Source organism: Manis javanica, chromosome 16, assembly GCF_040802235.1.
Source record: "Manis javanica isolate MJ-LG chromosome 16, MJ_LKY, whole genome shotgun sequence".
Classification (NCBI taxonomy): domain Eukaryota; kingdom Metazoa; phylum Chordata; class Mammalia; order Pholidota; family Manidae; genus Manis; species Manis javanica.
The window spans coordinates 38,531,317-38,554,579 of NC_133171.1; the positions used below are offsets into that span (position 1 = coordinate 38,531,317).

The 23,263-nt window shown below is 37.9% G+C and overlaps 1 protein-coding gene across 10 annotated transcripts in view; it reads left to right on the forward strand.

The window, feature by feature from the left end:
- The window catches only part of PKHD1 (PKHD1 ciliary IPT domain containing fibrocystin/polyductin), a 421,695-nt gene that overhangs the window by 250,746 nt on the left and 147,686 nt on the right, over nucleotides 1–23,263 (forward strand). For all 10 annotated transcript variants that reach the window (XR_012125992.1, XM_073224035.1, XM_073224036.1 and 7 more), the window contains one exon: nucleotides 8,870–9,007. Coding sequence is in view for 9 of the 10 variants with exons in the window: in XM_073224035.1 (XP_073080136.1) it covers nucleotides 8,870–9,007 (138 nt within the window). In the remaining variant the exon portion in view is untranslated. The remainder of the gene's footprint in view (nucleotides 1–8,869; nucleotides 9,008–23,263) is intronic.

The following is a 23,263-nucleotide window of genomic DNA, read 5'->3' on the forward strand; positions in this document are numbered from 1 at the left end:
TTGTTCTTGACACCCCAACCGATCTTGCATATTCTGTTCCTAAATATTTCTCAAGTCTGTCTCTTTTTCTTATCTTTCCTTTCACCACCTGAGTCAGTGCATTATCACTCTTGGGTGAACTGCTAGAATCCCTCTCACTGACTGTCCTGCTGTTACTTGTGCCCCCATCTACTCCATTCTTCTCACTGCAGCCAGAGTGAGCGTCTAAAGTACAAATTGCTTATGTAGTTTCCTTGCTTGAAACCCTTCACTGGCTGAATGTCATGCTTAGGAGGAAGAAGACTTCAATTTGTTACACAGCTTCCAATGTCCTGCCTGATCTACTCTCTTGCTTACCTTTCCAGCCCCACCTCTCACCACCTTCTTCCAGGTTCTACAGTCCAGGCACCCTGGCTGCTTGCCAGTCTTTTGACTGAATGGAGCTCTTTCTCACCTCTCACTTTTCATATATACTACTTTCTCTCTAGGGTATTCTATCCCCATTTCCCTTGCTACCACTTAACATCATTTGTGCCTATGGAGTTTTGTGTGATTATGTTTAAATGACTGTTTTTTTCCATAAAATTTTAAGTTTCATGAGAGCAAGGGGTGTATCTCTTTGGTTTACTGAACAGCAGAGTAACAGGTAGAGATAGAACACTTAAAAATACATGTTAGATATACAGAACAGGTGATAGCTAATCGTTTTATGCCTGTTATATGCCAAGCACTGTAATACTTTCATATGTGGTATTTCACCTAATCTAGACTATCGCTGGCGTGATGTATTATTTCTCTTATTTTGCACTTTGAGAACAGAAAATCAGAGAAGCTAAGAAATTTTCCCAAAGAATAGCTTATTTGAGATTCAAACTTAGGTCTGTCTGAATTCTAATCTGTTGAGCATTCCATTATACAAGATTGCTTCTTGGGAAAATAGTAACAGATGAATTAACTGGTGTGTTTGTCTTATGTTAAGTCAGGTATCAGTAGATGGAGGCTGCAGAGAACAGGGACACATCTGAGAAGCAACTGGAAGTATAGAACTGCTGAGACCTGGATATGAGTGGGGTGCAGGTGGGTGGCAGCATCAGTGGGATTCTGGCCATTAGGGAGTTATGAGCAGATGAGGGCATTGGGTTTTCAAGGATGGCTGGGCACTAGAAGGAAAGAAGAAACAGATATAGTTTTCCTTATTTTGAAGTATTACCTGGGCCTTACCACGATTATTTGGTGGGTGTCAAAGAAAATACTAAAAGGATTCAGACCTACTTCTTATACCAAAAACTCATCCAATTAATCTCATAAAAATACTTACTTTTCTATGTGAAGTGGAAGTCTTGTTTTATTTATATTTGTTTCCTTGGCATGTATCCATATCTGTCAAGGTACTTAATGACATTTGCTAAGTGAAAAATGGATGAGTGAATACATTTATTGGCCAGAGATACTGCTTTTTTATGTATCATTCTCCCTTGGGGACTTTTAGATGCTCTGGATTAAAAAGGTGAATTAACTCTAAGGATGGGGATTTCTGTATCTTTACAAGGGAATATAAAGATGTTTTCAGAGCACTGGGACTTTTGGCTGTTAAATATGGATAGTATTGTTGAAATACTTAGAATTGTGAGTAGAAGATCTAGAAAACTTCATTTGAATTCAAGGGGAAAGGAACTTATTTTGGAAACCCCAAACAGGAACTTTTTGTATGGAATAAATCTAATTATTGGAATTTGCCAAAAAAAAAAAACCTCTCGAATTTGGGAATTTCTAAAGAATATAACCATGGAAAATGTGGAAATATTGAGAACAATGAAAGCCTCTACAGATGTAATTTTTGTATTTATATAGAATATAATCACTTTGTGGATTTAGGAGCATGAAATACAGTCTAACTTGGTCAGAAATTATAAATTTTGATACAATATATTAAAATGTAGAATAAAGGTTATTTACTTAATATTTATTAATCAGGTACTATATTCTAAGCTCTCTCATCAGCATCAGTTATGTATTTATCAAATACTATACTTAATTTTTTAAACAAGTAGAATACAAGTATCTTTAAGGAATTTAATATATTTTGTGTTTTTTTCCCCCAGTTAGAAGACATAATTGAAAGCTTGAGAAAACAATAACCAATAACATTAAAGAAAAGTAAATAATTTGGACATGTTGCCCTCTTTAGTGTCAATCAGAAACAGAGAGAGGATTTATTCTCAACAAAGAGCTCAAAACAGGGGGAAAAAACTCATTGAATATAATGTATTCGACACAGACTTATGCCTAAGCCTTACTCAGGAGGAATCACTGATCTTCATGTACTTTTTCTTCAGGGTTACAATGTGAAAAATATATTTATTTATTAGAAGCTGATCTCATTGTTTTCCTGAAGGAAACAAATCAAGATGAAAACCCACAGAGGAAAATAAGTTTGGCGCATCATTGGGCTTTAACATTAACTGCAACACGTAAAAATTTAATGATTGGATCTCCTGTGAGCTACACATTTATGCTTTCCCACATATGTAAGTTCTACCACAAGGGTTAGAGGGGAATCTTCTCCTCAAACTTCAGGTTAGTACAGAATCATTAACAATGCATAGAGGTGATGGAATTATGTGGATAAAGCCAAGTGCAGTTTAACATCTGACCTCAATTTTATCAAAATGCATACTTCTCACTTTGGGGTCTTCTGGGGATTGCAAGGTCTCGGTTTTCTTTTTGAGATTCATGCCAACTGAGGGATCAGAGCACCATTGACCTTGTTTCAAATGGTAACACTAATAAACATGGGAGAGCAGATAACTCTCTGAGATCCAGTTTTCATTTCCTTTGTGTATATACCCAGAAGTGAGATTGGGAGATCACATACTAGTTTTGTTTTTAGTTTTCTAAGTAACATCCACATGGCTTTCTGAAGTGGCTACCTCAGCTTACATTCCCAAGAGCAGTGTACCAGGGTCCCCTGTGCCCCAGCTTCTTGCCAACATGTGCTCTCTCTCTCTCTTTTTGACAGAAGTCATACCAACAGCTGCGAGGTGATATCTCATTGTGGTTCTGATTTGCATTTCCCTGATGAACAGTGATGTTAAGCACCTTCTCAAATACCTGTTGATCATCTGTATGTCTTCTGTGAAGAAATGTCTATTCAGTTCTTTTGCCCATTTTTAATCAGGTGGTTGTTAGGGACTGGAAGGAGGGGGAGATGCAGGGATAATAGTCAAAAGTACAAAGTTCAGTTACAGAAAATGAATAAATTCTACAGATCAGCTCTATAGCAGGGTACCTATAGTAAACAATATTGTATTATCTTAAAAAAATCTGCTAAGAGGGTAGATATTGTGTTAACTGTTATAACAAAATAATAAATAAATGAACAAATAAATAGGGTAAGAGGAAACTTTTGGAGAGGATGTGTATCATAGGCTGTGATAATGTTTACACACGTGTATATTTATTTCTAAACTCATTAAGTGGTATACATTAAATATATACAACTTTTTGTGTGTCAATTATACATCAATACTTTTTAGTATTAAAGATTTTTTAATTTTTTTAAAAAAGACTATCCCAAGTTGGTTGCTCTGAATCCTTTGTGGTCTTATGGAAAGAACAGCAACATAATTCATCTCAAGACTGAAAATAAAACAAAACAAAGAAAGCCTGAAATGAGCATAGGCACATTTCTTTTCCCTATTTTGTTGAAAACAGCAGCACCTTCTGGTATTTCCTTCCAGAATTTGGTATTCCGAGGATTGAGCTGATACAGTTGGTAATTTTACTTAAAGACCTTCCTATTAAACAGATTCAAAATATTTTTGAAGAACAGATGGTATGGACTAGAGGAAGAGATAAACACTGTATGTTAAGCATTTTATTGATCAATTAAAATATCATAATTTAAAATGTTGATTCTGCTATGGGGATTATGTGTGTCTGTATGTGATTGTGGAAGACACCGAGAGAGTGTATGTGGGGGGAGGGATGGAATTTTATTATCCAGAACTTAAGCTGGACTCTTCCTGGGGGAGCTGCCCGCAGTACTCACACACACCAGGCAGGCAGGTGCCCGCTTTCAGTCTTGACTCAAATGCCTCTGGGCACTTTGAAAACTGCCTCTTCCGCCTATTTTTAAGACCTGTTTTTTTTTTTTTTAAATAATAGCCAGGAAGAGTAAAGCAACCACCTCTGAGGATCTGATTTAGAAAAAAGCAAGGCTATATGTGAGTGGCTCTTTGAAAGGAATTTAATTATAGAAAGAAAGCATCCTTATCTTCTAGAACTTCTTTTTTCTGCTTTCTCTACAAGAGAATGCGTTCTTGATAAATGAATACCATCATCTCTGTAAATTAGTCTCCTTGATGCTAATTGTCAGTCATGTTAACCTTTCATCCTTGTGAACTATTTCTGTATATGAGGACTTCTATTTTAGGAGTGATTTTTTTGGATCTACTGGAGGTCCTCATAAATTATGATACAATATTTGGATAAATTGTTAGATTCACCAGAAGTTAAGCAAGCCTACAAAGGAGAGAAAACACTACCAACCATCAAGTAAATATACCTGTATTTAAAGAAATCACTTCAGAGCTTAAAATACCCTCTTATTAAAGAGGAAGATTGGCTCATTCAAGTGTGATAATTCAGTAGTGGTTCAAGTGGCATTAAAATTTACTTTTCAATCGGTTCACATGTTTATGAAAAGTATTGGGGCCAAGAATGAATGTAGAAACAAACCCATTAATTATGGAAGGTACAGGAAAATAACAAGCGTACAAAGAGTCCTTGTATGTCCTGTTCTACCCATTGCACACCATCACTCTCCCTCAGAAGTCTGAGCTGTATCCAAGTGTTCCTAAAAGAGAAGGGTTGTAGTGAAAACTGTCTTCACCACCTAAGTTGTGGGGCCTGATACAATGAATACTACACAGGCAATATGTCTGTCTGTCCTAAATTATGCCTATTCATGTGACCCCATCCTTATTCCCAGGGTTTGTGCCCTTCACCCTTGATCTCATTTCTACAGGATTTAGACAGGTGCCAGTTCCATGGATTGTGACACAATAGTGACCGTGATTCCTGACTGCTGGGAAAAACAATTGAATTTAAATTGAGTGTTGAAATTATACGGAATGCTTTATCACTGGTAATCAGATTATTCCCCATACAAAAGAAAAGCATCCCTAACCCTCTGTTGGAGACATCTGCCTTTTGATTTGGCTCAGGCTGTCTGGTCCTGCGGGTAGCTGATGAATTTACAGAAGACAACAGCTCCTTGTGTTTGCTGCATTTGGTGCATGGGAATGTTAGGAGGTTCCTCTTTAGTGTTGACTTTTCAGATATTATTTCTAAAGCTTTAGTTCTTTGAATTGTCAAAATACAACCCTTTCAGGAAAGAAACAAAAAGTCTGCTTGACAAAAGATACTAGAATAAAGATGGTGGAATGTTTAGTGCTTGATGGATGAACAAGAGAAGAGAGGGTGTAATTCGGGATGAAGAGGCGCCACCCCATTGCTGGTCCAGAGCTCCTTTGGGGGAAAGCAGTCTTTAATTACATCTGGTACTCATTAATTCTTTTTGGAGTCTCTTTCCAGATCTGTTCCCACATCAGCCTCCCATTGAGCAGCAGAAATTCCAGATGGTTTCCTCCATATGCCAATGCTCATTCTCTCAAGTAGGATAGATTGGTCACTGACAGAGTAGGATGGAATCATGGCCTCAGCCAAGTCAGGCAAGGTAAAAGCATTGGGCCACAGTTAAATGAGAGGTGGCCCATCATTCTTGTTTTTAAGTGCATTGCATAAGGAACTGTTTCTGAGTGATTTTTCTGAAATATCTTAAGTTATTTCATGGAAATGATGTTACTTCTAGAGAATGTGGCATATTGATCCTAAGTTTTCACACCTCCAACAGAGAGAACTCCTCTACAAGTTGTCGTCACGGCTGAGGGTGGTCAGTTTGGACCTGCAGCCTATCTGCTTTGGGTGATGTCTTTTGCCTGTGTCACTTGCAATGATGGCTGTGCTCTCTGATATTGGGATACAGGGAGAATTCCTTTATAGAAATCTTTATACAGCATATGTTTACTTCATCTTAGCAGAATTTTGTTATAATAGGGACACTGATGGCCTTTCCATTTTGAAGTCGGTGGGAATGAAGATGGGATCAACCTTCATATAATGAAAAAGTGTATTTTTGTTTCAAGTATATTCTATTGTACTTATTTGTTTATCTGTGTTCATCTGATGATGGGAAATATATCTTACTCATCTTTGAATTCTCACCACCCAGCAACATTTGGCACATCACAGGGAAGGAAAGGATGAAGAAAAGGTAAATAGATGGATCCAGGAAATTTCAAAGTGAAAGGTGGACTGAAAGAAATAAGAGCAATGTTTCTATTCTTGTCTTTATCCTATACTTTTCATTTGCTAGCTACTGGATTTTATATAAGGGATATGTGTGTGTGTATTTGTGTACAGACATTCTCCAGTGTTATTCTTGAGTACCTATTATATACTAAGTATTATCACGATACTAAACAAATTAAAGTGAGAATTGTAGCTCTGGTCTCTTTTCTCATGGAGCTTATAATAGACTGTGATTTGTGGGAAATTTGTTGGTATATCTGCAGTGAATAGGGTAATTAAAAGCAAACAAATCTTCTAAAGGGTATGGGATAAAGATTGAAGGGAAAATTTTAAATTCTGTGTACTTGCCATATTTTAACTGAGAGGTATGTTCAAAAGAGGCCTGGTATCATGTTTTGTGTCTGTGTGTGAGTACTCTGTGGGTGAGAGAAAGCATTTACTGAATCAATTTAACTGTTTTGTACGATCAGGCTCAACAACCGAATATTCGCAGAATGGGCCATAAGTTGGAAGAAGTAAAGGCCATTTGTCTGTAACTCTTGTTTTTAAAGATACTTACTTAAAATAATTTTTATCTTGCTTTTGAAGTCAAATTAAAGTCATGAACCCATAAAATGTTATGTTAAATCTAGAACACTCACTGGATATTTCACTCTTTTGTTTGAATGTTGTAAAAGTACCAGATATGGAATTGACATATATATTTATTTTTGTCTGTTTAGCCTGATGATTCCTTTTGTATCAGTCACTCTTGAATTTAAGCTGTGTAGGGGACTAAACTCAACAAATCCGAGCAGCATTTATTCAACATCTGTATCTTTCATGTCACAATATTTTGTGATGTCACAAAATCCAGGATTTTAAAAAATGGATGGTTTCTTTTCAAAGCAAGTAAAAAGGAGAGAGAAACACACAGTTACTCCGAGGACCAGCCAAATGACAGTTACTTCCTTACGTACAATAGTTATGTATTTAATTATAATAATGTATTTCGGTGCTCTTTTATAAGAAGGTATGGGGTATCATTGGAGAGCAAAAGAGAAAGAAATGCCCACAGGGGCAGCAGAGGACCTAGTGAGGGACTAGGGAATGGCTTCCTAGCAAAGCTAAAACTTGGGTTAATTCTGTTGGGTGAGTGGGTGCTAAGGGTGTTGGACCAAGACCGTATCTTGAGAACCGCTGCTCTACTGTCCAACTGAGAGGCAAGAGAAAGGAGAGAGTGCATGCAGGAGAATCCGTGGAGCAGGCCTAGAGATGTCACACCTCAATTCTGCCTATGTTTGACTGACTACATCTCAGTCACATGGCTTCCTCTAACTCAAACGCAGCTGGGAATGGTAGTCTAACTATGAGCCCAGGAGGAAAAAAGAAATTATTTACAACAAGGTGTGATGGTCTTATAACTAGAGAAGTAAGCAAGGTCTAGAAAAGACAACTCCTGAGAAGCTTTGGAGGCCAGGTCCTGAAGAAAGGCAGGGAACATTGTTTCCTACAGTGGAACATGTTTCCTAGAACGAGACATGAGATTATGTTAACAAAATTCCTTAAAAATGTTTACATGTGTCAGTGATTATGGTCCTTGAAATATAAGCAGAAACACTTATTTGATATTTTAAGTTTGTGCTGCATTACTACTAAGCCTCAGAAAATAACACTTAATGCTTTGGCATAGGGGCAATATTTACTATTTCAAATGGGAAACTTCATTCATGTGTTCCTCTATTGTTACTTTTAGATAAAATCTACATGTTACTTCCTTCTGAAGTTGTGTGGAGGCTGCTTTTATGAAAGAGGAAATGAAGAATAATGGTTTAGGTTGTCAGATGAGCTCTAAAGCATGCCAAGCTAATGGGCTGTGGTACAAATAATGAAAAGATCTAGCATTAATGAGCTCATACCAGACACCATGCTTTATTGAGGAAATGAGAATGGCTTGGTAGTACTGAATAGACAGTTTAGATATATTTATTCATTTAACTCTCACAAAAACCCTATGAGTGAAAGAGGTATTTTTATTATTATACCCATTTCACAGATTATGTAACTGAGGCATAGAGAGATAAAACTGTGTGTCCACACAGCTACCAAGTAGTAGAGCTGGGATTCACCTACAAATAGTCTGACTTCAGAGGCCGAGGTCACACCTATGATTTTCTGTCTCTCTGTAACTAGAGCAAATCAAAGGGACAGGGATAAGAGTAGGGCACTCCTCTATATGTCTGCATTAGAGTGGGTCTTGGGGAGCCGTTTGAGGCATGCGCTATGCCTTTTGGCCATGCACCGCGTTTGCTAAGCAATGGCAGAATTGATTAATTATGCCTCTTTTCCCCTGCTTCCTTACTATACAGACTAGCCTTTTTACACACTATTTATTCTGGTTGCTACCCCTCCCTTGACATAGAGGGCCATGTAAGCAGCTCCTGAATTGCTTGGAAAACCCAGGGTAAATCACCGGAGGACAGAAGGCAATTCTTGTTTTGGTTACGTGTCTGAGGAGTTTCTTTTTCTTCTGCAGACAGGACTGTCCTTGTGGATACAGACCTGCCATTCCTCAAAGGCCTCTACGTGATGGGGACGTTAGAATTCCCTGTGGACAGAAGCAACGTTCTGAGTGTGGCGTGCATGGTCATCGCAGGCGGGGTGCTGAAAGCTGGTGAGTAAAGGGCATGAGGATGGGGAGCTTCATGGGAACTGTGGTCTGTGAGAAAGGCCTTGGTAAATGACGGTACCAGCCCGCAGGTTAGTTAATGGATTTGGGGAAGGACTGAGGCAAGGAGAGAGTTCACTCGTAAAGCCTTCCTTCTGCAAGCAACTCTGGTCATTCTCTCAGGTCCACCCGCTGCCATCAGGCCCTGTTTCTGGCCCTGGGCTCCTTATGCTGCTGCTCATTACAGGGCTCTTTTTGCCTCCCCCAGGCCACAGAACAACTCTCCCTGTAGTTCTGTGTAGGAGAATTTACCCGTGGTTCAGTCTTCCAGAAGATCTCAGAGGATGGATCTGTTATGCTTTGATCAACTGACTCCAAGTAAAATTGCAATCTCTCCCTTAGAGCAGATCCCTGGGACAGACCTGTTAATTACATGTCAATGCTGCACTGGGGCAAATAACCACAGTGAAGTGAGAGAGAAGGGAAGGAGGGAAAGCACAGCCAGGTGACAGCTGCTCCAAGAGACAGGGTTGTTTACTTGGCTATGTGAGATGCCTTGAGAGAAGCTCGACAGAACCACCCCATTTTGGGACAGTAAAGGGAGGAAGCTGGAGAGAAGGCAAGCAGTTCACCTGGTCCCATTAACTCCTTTGTCTTTCTCTGTTCTGTTTTGTGGCTCCCTGGCATTTAGTGGCAGGGCCAAGACTCAGTGGGAGCTAGGAGATGAGGCTCCTCCAGCTGGGAGTTGAGGCGTGCTGTTGAGGCCAAGGGGCAGGCAAGATGGACTGGATCTGGGTGGAGTATTAATCAGGTCTGGCACATTGGCTTACCAAAAGAGAAAACATGAATTGCTATAGGTAGATTGTGTACTTGGGACTGTTGTATACAATTTATACAATGTACTTGGGCAGTAAGTATACAATGATGAAAAACATGTACTCTGCTCCCAAATGAACTGCTTTTGACCTTCGTCATTCTACTTTGCCCCCAAAAAAGGAGATAAAAAGAATTCCCAGAAACAATAATACCTTATCCCAAAGGAATAAATCTCTGACAGCAAGGAAATATTTAGATATTGTTGTTCAGTAGCATCCAAATTTTAGACTCTCTGGTTGGAGGGATTTCTAGGCTCAGCTACTTTTTCAAAGCTTAAGTCACTATAACAACATTCCTGAAAAATTATGATCAAGCCTCTTCTTGAAAACTTCCAGTGACAGAAAATCAAAACACTTTTAAGACAACCTATCCTCAATTTTAAAAATTCTGTTAGAATTGTTTTCTTTCTATAAAGCCCTTCCATTTTTCTGTAATTTCTGTTGGTTTAGGTTCTTCTATTTCACTCATACAGGACAAGTGTCAAAGTCCCTTCCATTGAATAGCCTTTCATTCACATTTTCTTGAATCTTCTCTTTTTCAGGTTATGCAATTCCTATTACTTTAACCACAGTTAAGTCATAGTTATTTTCGTCATAGTTATTATTGTTATGTAGTTATGGTCATATCATTTTTTATCATTATTGATGTTTTAAAACAATTTTTATTTTTTCAGTCTATTGTACAAAATTGGAAAATCCAGGAAAGCAAATAGAAAGCTATGAAGAAATGAAATAATCACTTGTTTCCAATATAAAGATAATCACAAAAAAGAAGATAACCACAGTTAATGTTTTTAGTCTTGTCTTAAAGTAATTTTTACCCTACACATGCACGCATGCACACATATACACATATACTTTGGGTCCTCGGTTGACCATGTGAGAACTTCACCTACTCATTCTATTTCCAGGACACAATTTTAATAGATTTACTACTCCAGCATGTGAATATATACATGTACATACATGTATACTAATTTAGTTAACCATTTTTCTGATGTTGCACATCAAAGTTATTTCAAATTTTTTTGTCCTTGTTACTATCTGCAGTAAACATCTTAGCACTTGAATCATCATTCCTACCTCTGATTATTTCCTTAGGATAGACTTGTATTAGTGGAATTAATAGGCCTAAGGATAAGTATACATTTAAGGTCCTTGATACTTACTGTCAAATTGCTTTCCAGAAAGATTTTTACAAATTTGCACTTTCTCCACATTTCTCAGTTATAAGAACCCCTCACATTTCTTAAACATTGCCTCTATACACACCTCTGCTTTGTTTAATTCTTCTAAGAGTAACAATCTGGAGGAAAACTATTCCCAGTTGGGCAGTGATTTATTCTGAGCCAAGTGAAATGAGTATAGCAGTTAACAGCATGGACTCCAAGTTAGAGGGCTTGGGATCAAATCCAGCTTGGTCTCCTACTTGCTATTTGATCTCTGGACAAATCGGCCTCTGGACACATCCATTTCTTCACCCATTAAGTATATGGTAACAATAGAACCTTCAATAGAGGGATGTTGAAACCATTAAATGAATAGTTCCTACTAAGGGCTTGGCATTTTATAGGTGTTTAATAAATGTTAGTTTATCTGTCAGGGTGCTTACAGGAAATAGATGTTATATGGATTTGGGCAATTTAGGGTACCATTTACAAAATCCAAAGGGCATGGGGCCTATCCCAGGACTAGTAATAGCAGAGTATCCTTACCACCCTTTGCCTTAAAGGAGTGAGAAAAATAAGTCATTACTGGATTAGAGATGGAGGGAGATGCATGGAGGTGGTTGCCAGACAGTGACATGACCTTGGGCAGGGCTGGGGCTTATTCAGGATAGGGAGTGAAGCACCCTACTTTCACTCTCCTCCCGCCCTTGTCTCCCGCTCATGTTACCATTTGGCCAAACCCAGCTGGAATTGGGAGTAAAAGAAAGCTCACCATTGTAGAGCATGCAGGTCAGCAGCACCCTGGGGACCCAGCAGAGGAAAGGAGGGCAGAGTTTGGAAGTGGAGGTGTCATTGGAAGCTCTGAGCACAGTCAGCTTCCAACTACTGTAACAGATAGGATTCTTCTACTGTGACACCCAACGAGTAAACTGGCTTCTTCGCCCAGCATGACATGCTGTTGATCCTGCCAACGTACTGTCGCTGCTGATCCCTGCTCTTTTTATGGGTTGGCCTCACATGTGCATCACACATTATACACTTGCGCAGGGACTCTATTTTGTTTTCCTTTGAGGTTTAGGGGAATCGAAGTGCAATACTTTTTTACTTAGCTTTCTGTTTTATCATTTCAGTCCATCTTTCGACAGTGAGGAGATACTTCTGGATTATGACTTTTTCCTCCCAGATTACTATAGTTGGCTCCTTTGTTTAATATTCTGTAAAAGCCTCATCCAGTTAACCAATCAAAGTATTTAACAACTCTCTGCTTTCTTCTTGTTATTAGAAAAGGTATTTCAGATTGACATCTATTGCTCAGACTGGTCATTTTTGTAAGTTGTTTTTAGGTTTAGGAGGCCACTTGCTACTATACTAAAAAGTTGTCTGCAAATCTGCACCTTTGAAGGGAAGTGACACTGTACTACTCTCCAGTTTTGGTTTATACATTTCGTATCTTACTTTAAAATGTGTCCATTCCCAAATCTTCTTTTATCCATTACTAGACAATGGTGTAATTTTTTCCCGTGTTTTGTCTATGTGTTCAGGCCTAAAGGTTGATTATTAGAACCCATCTGCCCAATCCTATGTACATTATACCTGAAGGAAGACTTTCAACCCATCTGTCCAATTCTACACATTCTAAAGAAATCTCAACATGAATAGATAATAAGACTGCTTAGTAAACAAACAGTACATGTGGACATTGGCACAGAACGTTACCAGGGTATGTCTGCTGTTTGATGCCATTTGATCCAAGTCCCAACATTATGGAATTGTAATTCTTGGTGGTCCTGCTTTTAACTCAGTTGGTGCTGGCAAAAGGTATTAATTGACGTTTAGCTGAGTAGGATCATAGAACACTATAGAACTAGAAGTTGAAGATCAAAGCTTTTCATCTGCATCACGAATGCCAAACTCTGTTCCATGATTGTGTCATTAATCTGATAAAACACTTGAGGTAAGCTTAAAGTATGTCACTTGTGTATTCATGCTATCCTTTATCATCTGCTCATTGCTTCCTGTGTGCCAAGTAGCATGGGAGAAGTTGGGTGTATAGAATTAGAAGTACGGACCCTCACTTTCAAGAGATGTCTCAATAAAATAGTGGAGATAAGTGAAAATAAAATTGGAAGAGTCCCCTCTTCCAACCTGGAGGGGACTTAAACATAAAGGGAGAGATCTGAAAAGGCACGTATTTGTGGATGAGCATTATACCTCCAGGAAATCATAGGCAATGGGTATGTCTGGATTGCAGAATTTATAAAATAGTGGTAGCTGATGAGTTTCTTGGCCTTCCATTAGGTTAGGGGACTTGGATTTTATCATGACAACAGTGGGTAGCCCTGGAATCATTTTAAGCAGCAGAGTGACATGATTAGATTTAGGTCTTAGAAAGACCCCTCCTGGCAGTGTGGGGGGTATATCAGAAGGGGTACAGTAAAGAGCGAGAAGGCAACTGAGGTGTTTCAGGAAAGAAATTGTAGAGAATTGAATTAAGACATTGGAGTTAAAGAAAAATAATCAACTAGAGAAATTTTGAAGAGGTAAAAAAATCACTAGAACCTAGTAGCAATTTTTAGATGAGGTGAGAAGGAGTTTTTTAAGATACATCCTAGGTTTCAGGTTGGGTGATACGGTCAATGGGGATGCCAGGATGGAATCTCTTTTCTACAACGTCTTAGCTGAGTTATGGGTAAGTGACAGGAGCTCAGTTTCTTTACCTTCAAAATAGGAATAATAATAGTTTTCATTGCACAGAGTTTTATGACAATTAAACAAGTTAATATTTATTAAGGTACTGTAACAGTGTTAGGCACATAGGAAACCCTTACAGTGGTTTGTTGAATACCTACTCATCCATCTCAGGTTTAGATTTCAACAGAATGTTCAAATGAGATCATATAGAGGACAAATGGATTTATGAAAAAGCAGAGGAGAGAGGGCTCTACTAAAAATATATGTATTTGGGGTTATCAGTCCAAATGTGAAATCAAAGGTATAAGATAGGGAAGAAAAAAACAACCCAAACTGAAATTTTGGGGGAGCACCAGCCTCTTAAGGTTGGAAGAGGAAGCTGAGTTTGAGTAGGAAAATATAACTGAAACAGCAATGCAGGCAGAAGGAAAATGAAATGACAAGGAAATGATGTTTTACAACAAAGGAGGTAACTTAAGAAAAAGAGGGAGGTCAGTAGAGACACAGCAGAGGTAACAAAAATGTAAGAAAGGAAACTGGCCATTTTATTTTGGCTTTCTGTTCTTTTCTCTTTAATTTATTTATTTTGTTGTCATTAATCTGCAATTACATGAAGAATATTATGTTTACTAGGGTCCCCCCTTCACTAAATCCCCCCCCACATACCCCATTATGGTACTGCCCATCAGCGTAGTAAGATGCTGTAGAATCACTAGTCTTCTCTGTGTTGCACAGCCCTCCCGGTGTCCCCCCCGCATTATACATGCTAATCGTAATGCCCCCTTTCTTTTTCTCCACCCTTATCCCTCCCCTTCCCTCCCTCTCTCCCCAGTCCTTTTCCCTTTGGTAACTGTTAGTCCATTCTTACGTTCTATGATTCTGCTGCTGTTTTGTTCCTTCAGTCTTTCTTTGTTCCTATAGTCTTTGGGTTTGAAGTGAGTCTCTTGTAAGCAGCATAGAGATGGGTCTTGCTTTTTTATCCATTCTATTACTCTGTGTCTTTTGATTGGTGCATTCAGTCCATTTACATTTAGGGTGATTATTGAAAGGTATGTACTTATTGCCATTGCAGGCTTTAGATTCGTGGTTGCCAAAGGTTCAAGGTTAGCTTCTTTAGTATCTTACTGTCTAACTTAACTCACTTATTGAGCTATTTTAAACACTGTCTGGTCATTCTTTATTTTTCACCCTTCTTATTCCTCCTCCTCCGTTCTTTATATGTTGGTTGTTTTATTCTGTGCTCTTTTGTGCTTCCTTTAACTGCTTTTGTAGGTAGTTGATTTTAGTTTTTGCCTTTAGTTAGTATTTGGTTGGTCTGCTTTCTTTGCTGTGATTTTATTTTCTCTGGTGACATCTATTTAGTCTTAGGAGTGCTCCCTTCTAGAGCAGTCCCTCTAAAATACCCTGTAGAGGTGGTTTGTGGGAGGCAGATTCCCTCAACTTTTGCTTGTCTGGGAATTGTTTAATTCCCCCTTCATATTTAAATGATAGTCATGCTGGATACAGTATTCTTGGTTCCAGGCCCTTCTGTTTCATTGCATTAAATATATCATGCCATTCTCTTCTGGCCTGTAAGGTTTCTGTTGAGAAATCTGATGATAGCCTGATGGGTTTTCCTTTGTAGGTGACCTTTTTCTTCTCTCTAACTGCCTTTAAAACTCTGTCCTTGTCCTTGACCTTTGCCATTTTAATTATTATGTGTCTTGGTGTTGTCCTTCTTGGGTCCTTTCTGTTGGGAGTTCTGTACACTTCCATGGTCTGATCGATTATTTCCTCCTCCAGTTTGGAGAAGTTTTCAGCAATGATTTCTTCAAATACACTTTCTATCCTTTTCTCTCTCTTCTTCTTCTGGTACCCCTATAATGTGGATATTGTTCTTTTTGGATTGGTCACACAGTTCTCTTAATATTGTTTCATTCCTGGAGATCCTTTTATCTCTCTCTGCATCAGCTTCTATGCGTTCCTGTTCTCTGGTTTCTATTCCATCAATGGCCTCTCACATCTTATCCATTTTGCTTATAAATGCTTCCAGAGTTTGTTTCACTTCTGTAATCTCCCTTTGGACGTCTGTAATCTCCCTCCAGACTTCATCCCTTAGCTCTTGTATATTTCTCTGCAGCTCCATCAGTATGGTTATGAACTTTATTTTAAATTCTTTTTCAGGAAGACTGGTTAGGTCTATCTCCTTCTCAGGGTTTGCCTCTGTGATCTTGGTCTGTATCAATTTCTTCTGCCTTTTCGTGGTGATAGATATATTTGTGGGGAGCTGGCACATGTGTTGGGTAAAAGAAAGTCCCTTCTTGCCAGTTTGTGGCCTTCCTCTCCTGGGAGAACAGCGACCTCTAGCGGCTTGTGCTGGGCAGCTGCCTGCAGACGGGGTTTCTGATCTTGCCCGGCTGCTATGGAGTTTATTTAGCTCTGCAGTTGCTGTGGGCATGGCCTGCCTCAGGCTGCTGCTCCAATATGGCGGACTCGCATAGGAAGGGGAACAGGCGGGAGGCTGTTTATCGCGGTGAGGGGTCTCCAAGCTGTGCTGCGGGGGTTTGGGTGCCCAGAGTTCCCCAGGATTCCCTGCTGCTGGGCTAGGTGTCCTGGGGCACTTCCGTCCAGCTGTGGGGTCCCTGTCCCTTTAAGACTTTCAAAAAGCACTTGCTTTTCTTTGTCCCAGGTGTGCCGGCTGCGAGGACCCACTCACAGGTCTTACTGTCCTGTTTCCCTAGTTTCCAGCACCCCACACATGCACTGTGTGTCTGCGCTCTGGTGTGGATGGCTAGCGCTGGGTGTTTAGCAGTCCTGGGCTCCCTCTCCCTCCCCGCTCCGACTCCTCTCCTCCCGCTGGGAGCTAGGTTGAGGGGTGCTTGGGTCCCGCTGGGCTGTGGCTTGTATCTTACCCCCTTCGCAAGGCGCTGGGTTCTCGTGGGTGTGGATGTAGTCTGGCTGTTGTCCTGTGTCTTCTGGTCTCTCTTTTAGGGATAGTTGTATTTGTTGTATTTTCAAAAATGTATGTGGTTTTTGGGAGGAGATTTCTGCTGCTCTACTCACGCCACCATTTGGTTCTCTCCCTCCTTTCTGTTTTTTTTTTTTGCAATGGCTATCAAGTACAGTTTTGACACAAAATGTTACTTTGCATGTAGAACAAATAAAAAATTCAACACATTCCTTGGGGACAGTAACTTTTAGTAAGTTCAATGCCATTTATCTGTAACAGCTTCCTTTTCGAGGCCTTAAGAATATCTTGAGTACAGTTTGAGCATGTTATTAAATCTCATGTTTGAAAATGAACAGCTGTCCATTTTGAGTGATGTCATAAACCTTTCTATGCTTTCATGAATAACTAACTTTCTTTTGGATGATAAAATGGAATAAGTAGATATTAAGGAGAAAATAGTTATTATTATTTTAATATAATAATAATATGAATATAATTATAATATTTCTAATGAGAAAATAAAATAATCACCTCTGATATGGTGAGTTTCCAACGTTTCATTTACGGATGTATACTTGTCTCTGTCCCCTCACTTTCTTTTTCATTGAATGGCAGCTCAGTGCCAAGCATTATTCCTGGCATTTGAGTATTCAGCAGTGAGCAAGACAGTTAAGATTCCTACTTGCTTTCTTTTGTTGGGGGAAACAGACAATGAAATACTAAAATAAATGGGAGAGATAATTTTATATGGCAATACATGCTCTGAAAGAAACTAAATAGGAGAGTGCAATAGAGTAAAGTCCAGGTTGAATCTTGGCTTCATAGACTAGTAAAAACCTTTCTGAAAGGTTAATGTGACCTCATATCATGGAGACAAAAAAAGAGATACATATGCAAAGATTTGGACAAGAGACAGAGAAGAGCTAGTGTAAAAGTTGCCAGGTGGAGGCAGGAATGTGCTCTGTTTACGTAGCTGTGAGGCAGAAAGGCAGCCATAGCAGCAGTATAGAGCAAACAGTAGATGTGAGTTTCATGATGTAGACTGGATTTTAAGGTATATAGTATTGCTTTCTAAATTATTAAAGAACACAAATAAGACTAAATTGTCCCCAAAATTGTTACTTTTTCATAATCTCGTGAGTATAACTATAGGACAGAAATTAGTTTAGGATCTTCATAAATATGGAAATTCTAGAGACCTGGATTATAATTCTAGTTTAGCAACTCATTATACAGCTTCTGGAAGATTCTCCAATAGCAGATGAGTAGCAGTGATATCACAGACTTCAGAGAATATGTGAATCATCTGTTTTATTGTATGGAGTAGGAAACTGTGATCCAGGGAGATTATTCATTTTTTCCAAGGTCCATAGCTGGTAAAGAGTGGGCCCAGGATGAGAGGCTATTTGAATTGGCCTCTAATTAAATACTCATCCTTCAAGCTATTGCCCAAAGACTACCATTCCTATGAGTATTTCCTGACTCCATTCAGTGGGTTTCAGTGTATCTTCTGGTCTATTCTATTCATTCATATCAACATTATTGCATTAATTTTGTTGTTATGAAATGGTATGTTTTCACAAATGTCTTTTCTATGTCTATGTCTAATCTATCTCTAGATGATAGACCTCTTTAGAACATTTCATAACTCTAGTCCCTAGGGCAGAGTAGGCTTCTGATAATGTGCTTTGTGACTGATTGGTGTGTACATAAATGAATAGACATATCTAAGTCTGTCTTTTAGCTCAATGCCTTTTTCTTGTAACATATTCGGTCTCCCTATACTTAAATGTCCACATCTCTGAGGAAGGAATTATAGTGTTAGTATGTGTTTAGTATAGTTATAGACTATAGTGTTTTCCCCCCTGTATAAAAGGACAAAACAAGGGTAAAACACATTGAAAAAAGTGGTGACCTTGCACAATTTCAAAGTATTTTCAATTTTTAGTTTGTCTAGGAGAGGAAAACTAAAAAGATGCTTGATTCAAAGCCTATTCAATAAACATTGGTTTGCTGATTGTAAATTTTTGTATTTCTTTGCCCATGGATAGCTGTCTGAACTGACCCTTTTCATGAGTATCTCTTCTTAGATGAGACATCATTCCTATGATTTAAACTATTCCTTATAACCTTAGATATCAATGCTGTTAACAGGGTATTGATCCAAATGCTTAACTCAATGGGGCGTTTTAATCTTATGCTTTTAAATTGCAAATGGAAAATTCTCTTGTGATAGTTTATAGGAAGATTTTAGAAAGGATTACCAGTAATAATAAATTTGTGTCTTTAAAACTTAATAGAACCCTCCTTTATCTGTAAGTAAGTGATGACAGGCTCCACACATCAATGTCCCTGAGGACATGGCAGTTCATTGTTCCTTTGGCCTGTCACAATCAGGTCACATGATACACTGCCTAGTCACTCAGTCATTATGCTAAGAACTGGGTTTTTATCCTAAAACTTGTCACATACTGTTTTGCTGACCAGTGATGGGTATTTGTCAGCCCTGTCTCCCAGTTGTAGCCAGGAGCCTAAGGTCATCATTAGCACATGACTTTGATTGTCAGGAAATGAAGTACTAGGTATATGGAAGTTCTTTCATTGCTTCCATGATTGGGACTTTCTCAATCCTAAAGAAGAGGAAAAATCCATACACAGTTTATTGCTTTCCAAACTGACAGTTCTGTAAGGCTCATTGGATGATTAAGTAATAAGAAGGAGACAAACAGAGAAAAGTGTAGATTAAAACATATCCTTTAGCCTAAAGCCACAATACCTAGTAGTCAGACTCCTTGGGTAGCCAGCGAGAATCTTTGTAGTGGTTTGTTTAAAAATAATGTATTAAGTGGAATATCTATAAACATAAATATAGATATCCTCTTGCAAGTTTAACTATGATTAGAAAATAATACAAATAACCATACACTTAATGTATAAAGTGAATATAAGTGTAAATAATTATCAGCAAACTAGATGGTTTGCAAATTAACTAGTGTGGATCATCAGCAATAAATCAGTTTTTGTTTACACTGACAGTCCTCAATCCACTACTAGTTAGGTAATAAAATAAAAAGATGACATCAAGGGGATGTGACTTTTAAATATAGTGCTAATCAAACTATAAGGACAAAAGCATAAAGCTTTGTTTTTTATAGGTTCAGGAAACACTAGATTCCATTTCTATGAGTACCTAAGAAGGTTGGCAGCCAGCAGTTGAATAATAGATATTTCAAAATGAGATTAAGCATGGAAATACCTGTTTCTTTTCAGATGGATATTAGTTCTCTGACAGACAAGCATTACATTAGTCTTAAATATATATATATATATATATATGTATTTTTAAGCAAAACAGTGATATAAAAAATAATTCTGTTTATTCAGCTATCAGTCTGTATCATTTACAGTCATCATCTTTAGTTTAATATTGTGATAGTTTCTCAACCACTGTTTCCCAAGCTATTTCAGACTCTTGAAGCTCTATCACATTAACATAAAATTCCTTAGAAATTTAATACTTTTGAATTATGTAAATAAAATAATTGTTACATGTATTTGATTAATTGCTTTTGCATAGAAAAATAAAATAATTTTTAGCAAATAGGTGAATAGTGAATGAATGAAAAATATGTTTCCTTGGTTAGAAAATGCTTCAGTGTCTGGGTTCAAGAAGAATTCATTTTCCTTGCAGTTCCTTGGGCTGGACATTAAAAAAAGTGATCCCCTAATAGTTTTACCTTTGAAATGTCTACTTTCTACCACTTTAGAAATAAGGCATTACTTGTTAGAAAGAGCTTGCCTCCTTTTTCTTAATTTCCAAATTTAAGCATTTATTTTATAATGTTTCATGTCTCTGTTGTTGCTACTATTTGTTACTATTGTTTTCTAACAGTCAGCATTATTAAAGGCACGTATTATATGCAGACATTGTGCCATGTGTCTTTTATAGGCACTAAATCATTCAACTCTCACAAAGAATGGATGCTCTTATTGTACCTGTTTTATAGTAGCAGAAATTGAGACTTACAGAAGTGAATTAGCTCAACATTTTTTGTGACGTTTTAAGGATGTCTAAATATTTTGCAAGTGAATAAATTCTATATTTACCTTTATTTTAATATTCTGTCAATTATTGACAGATTGAGGAGCTTCACCAATAATAAAAATTTGTCAGCCTGACTAAAAATACTATCTGAGGGGGTTGAGCTAATTAATAGTGCCTACTGGTTATTCCTATGACCCATTCTTATTTCTTTGGGCTGGAAGACTTCCACCCTCCTTTTTTTTTTCTTCGCATGTGATTGATTCTTTTAGGGAGGGATGTTTTAGGGATAAGTAGGTAAAATATACACTGAGAATAAAATCTTCACAATTTAATTGGTTTAGCACGATTTGCCAGTTTGTTTCTGATAGTAAGAATGTTCTAGAGGCTCCTCTCTGAAGAAAATATAGCACGACATGAGAGAGATAGTTATGCTCCAGCTGTAAGCTCAACTTACTAAGTCATCACCATGTCACCTACTTCTGAGGACAGGAAAAATCTGTAAAATTGATTTGGCGGGTAATTTCTTTACCTATCTTTTATGTACAACCATGATATTTAAGCACTTTCAAGATTAACTTGGACAGAAACACATTATTTAGGAACACAATTTGTTGCTTTGGAGTCAGTGAACAGGACCTGACGAAAAGCTTATTAGGGAGATGTGACTAAAATTTTGATCAGTATACCTTAAATACAGGCAGTTTTTGCATATCAATTATACCTCAGTAAAACTGTAAAAAAAAATTTAATGGTATGTTGCAGCAGAAAAATAAACAAAATTTTTGGACAGTCAGTTTCCATTCTTTTGATCAAGAAATTCTTAGCGGTGAGTGTCCTTGGAACATAATAATCAGTTAATAAATTTCTGTTATTGTGAAATATGACACATATGTATGGAAGTTTGTAAAACAAAAAATAGAGAGCTCAGACATAAATCCATTTTAGTGGATATGTAGAGGGATCTCAAAATTGTTTTAATTTGCATTTCTCTGATTTCTAATAGCATTGAGCACTTTTAAACTTGTATTGTCTTTTTGATATGTTGGTTTGGAAGTAGCTGTTCTCTTACCCTTTTTTAATGATGAATTACATGTTTTATATTGATTTACTGAAGTCGTTTGTATGCTTTGGAATGTACCTTTTGTTGGTTACGTGTGTTGAAAGTATCTTTGCCCACTCTGTGGCTTACTTTTTCACTTTCTTAATGGTTATCTGCAGATAAGTAGAAACTTTTTATTTTAATATAGTTCATTTTATAAAACTTTTCTACAATGAATCGCATCTTTTGATTCAGCTATGGCCACAAGCATATGCTACATGATTCCAATCCTTTTAAATCTATTAAACTTGCTTTAGGGTGATCATATCACTATCTGTGAATGTCTTATGCATGCTTGAACATAATATATATTCTTTATGGGTCTAGTTTTCCATTTATGCCTATTATGTACTTTTTGTTTATTGTATGCGGAGTTATGTTTAATTTTCCAATGTTATTGTGGATATATCTTTTTTCCTTGTAATTCCATCAAGTTTTGCTTTACTTCTTCTGAAGCTGTGGTGTTAGGCATATATATGATTAAAATTACAGCACTGGTGAAATGAGTCTTTTTTACTGTGGAGTATTCCTCCATATTTCTAATTGTTTTCTGTAAGAGAATGGGTTAAAATTACCTAGTTCATTATCCCTGGGATAAAATATAGATGAACTCTGCTGGCGAAACACAGCCCCTTTTCTCAATCAGCTCTCTGTAAGCAAAGGGAGGTCGTCGGGTACAAGGTGCTTGAAGTACGGTTCGGAAGTACTGAGGTACAGCATGGTATGCTAGGATGGCCTTCAGAGAGCTGCTTAACCCAGATTTAGTTGACAAGGGAGGGTCCCTGAAGAGATGGCATCTGAGCTGAGCTGGGTTTGGTCTTGTTTAGGGACTTTGCACTGAGCATGTCAGGGAAACTGGGGAAAAAGGAAGGGCTTCTAAATGGACAAAGTCATCTCCAGTGAGTTGCTATTTCAAAGCATTTACACATATTTGCCATTATAAATAGATAACAGTGCAGTTTGGACATCAGTCTTTGCCTGCATTTTATACTTTTTTTAGGACAAGTTCCTTGAAGGAGAATTACTACCATCAGGGGCACAGACATTTTTCTGCCCAAGGGGGCATCTAATTTAAGATCATGGAAGTCCTTTAGAAATAAATTATAGGAGAGCCAAGTTTTGAGGGATAATAAGGAGTTAGGATGGCGGGTGGTGGTGGTGGGGGGTGGGGATTAAAAGCCTAGGGAATCTCATGCACACACACAGAGAGAGTGGAGGGGACAGTAAATAATTCAGTGTGGCCTGGCTTAGTTACCAGGTGTGGGGAGTCATATTGAGAGTGGGCTTAAGTGTAAACTAGGTTTATACTGATCCATCAAAGATGTTTAGTTAATAAAATAATACAAGGTCCTTTTCCCTTTTTCTTACCTTTGAAGTTCATGGAATCCATTTGTACCATAGTCCTCAAATCATTATAACGGTTATCTTTCATATACCAGAACTTATTTTCTTCC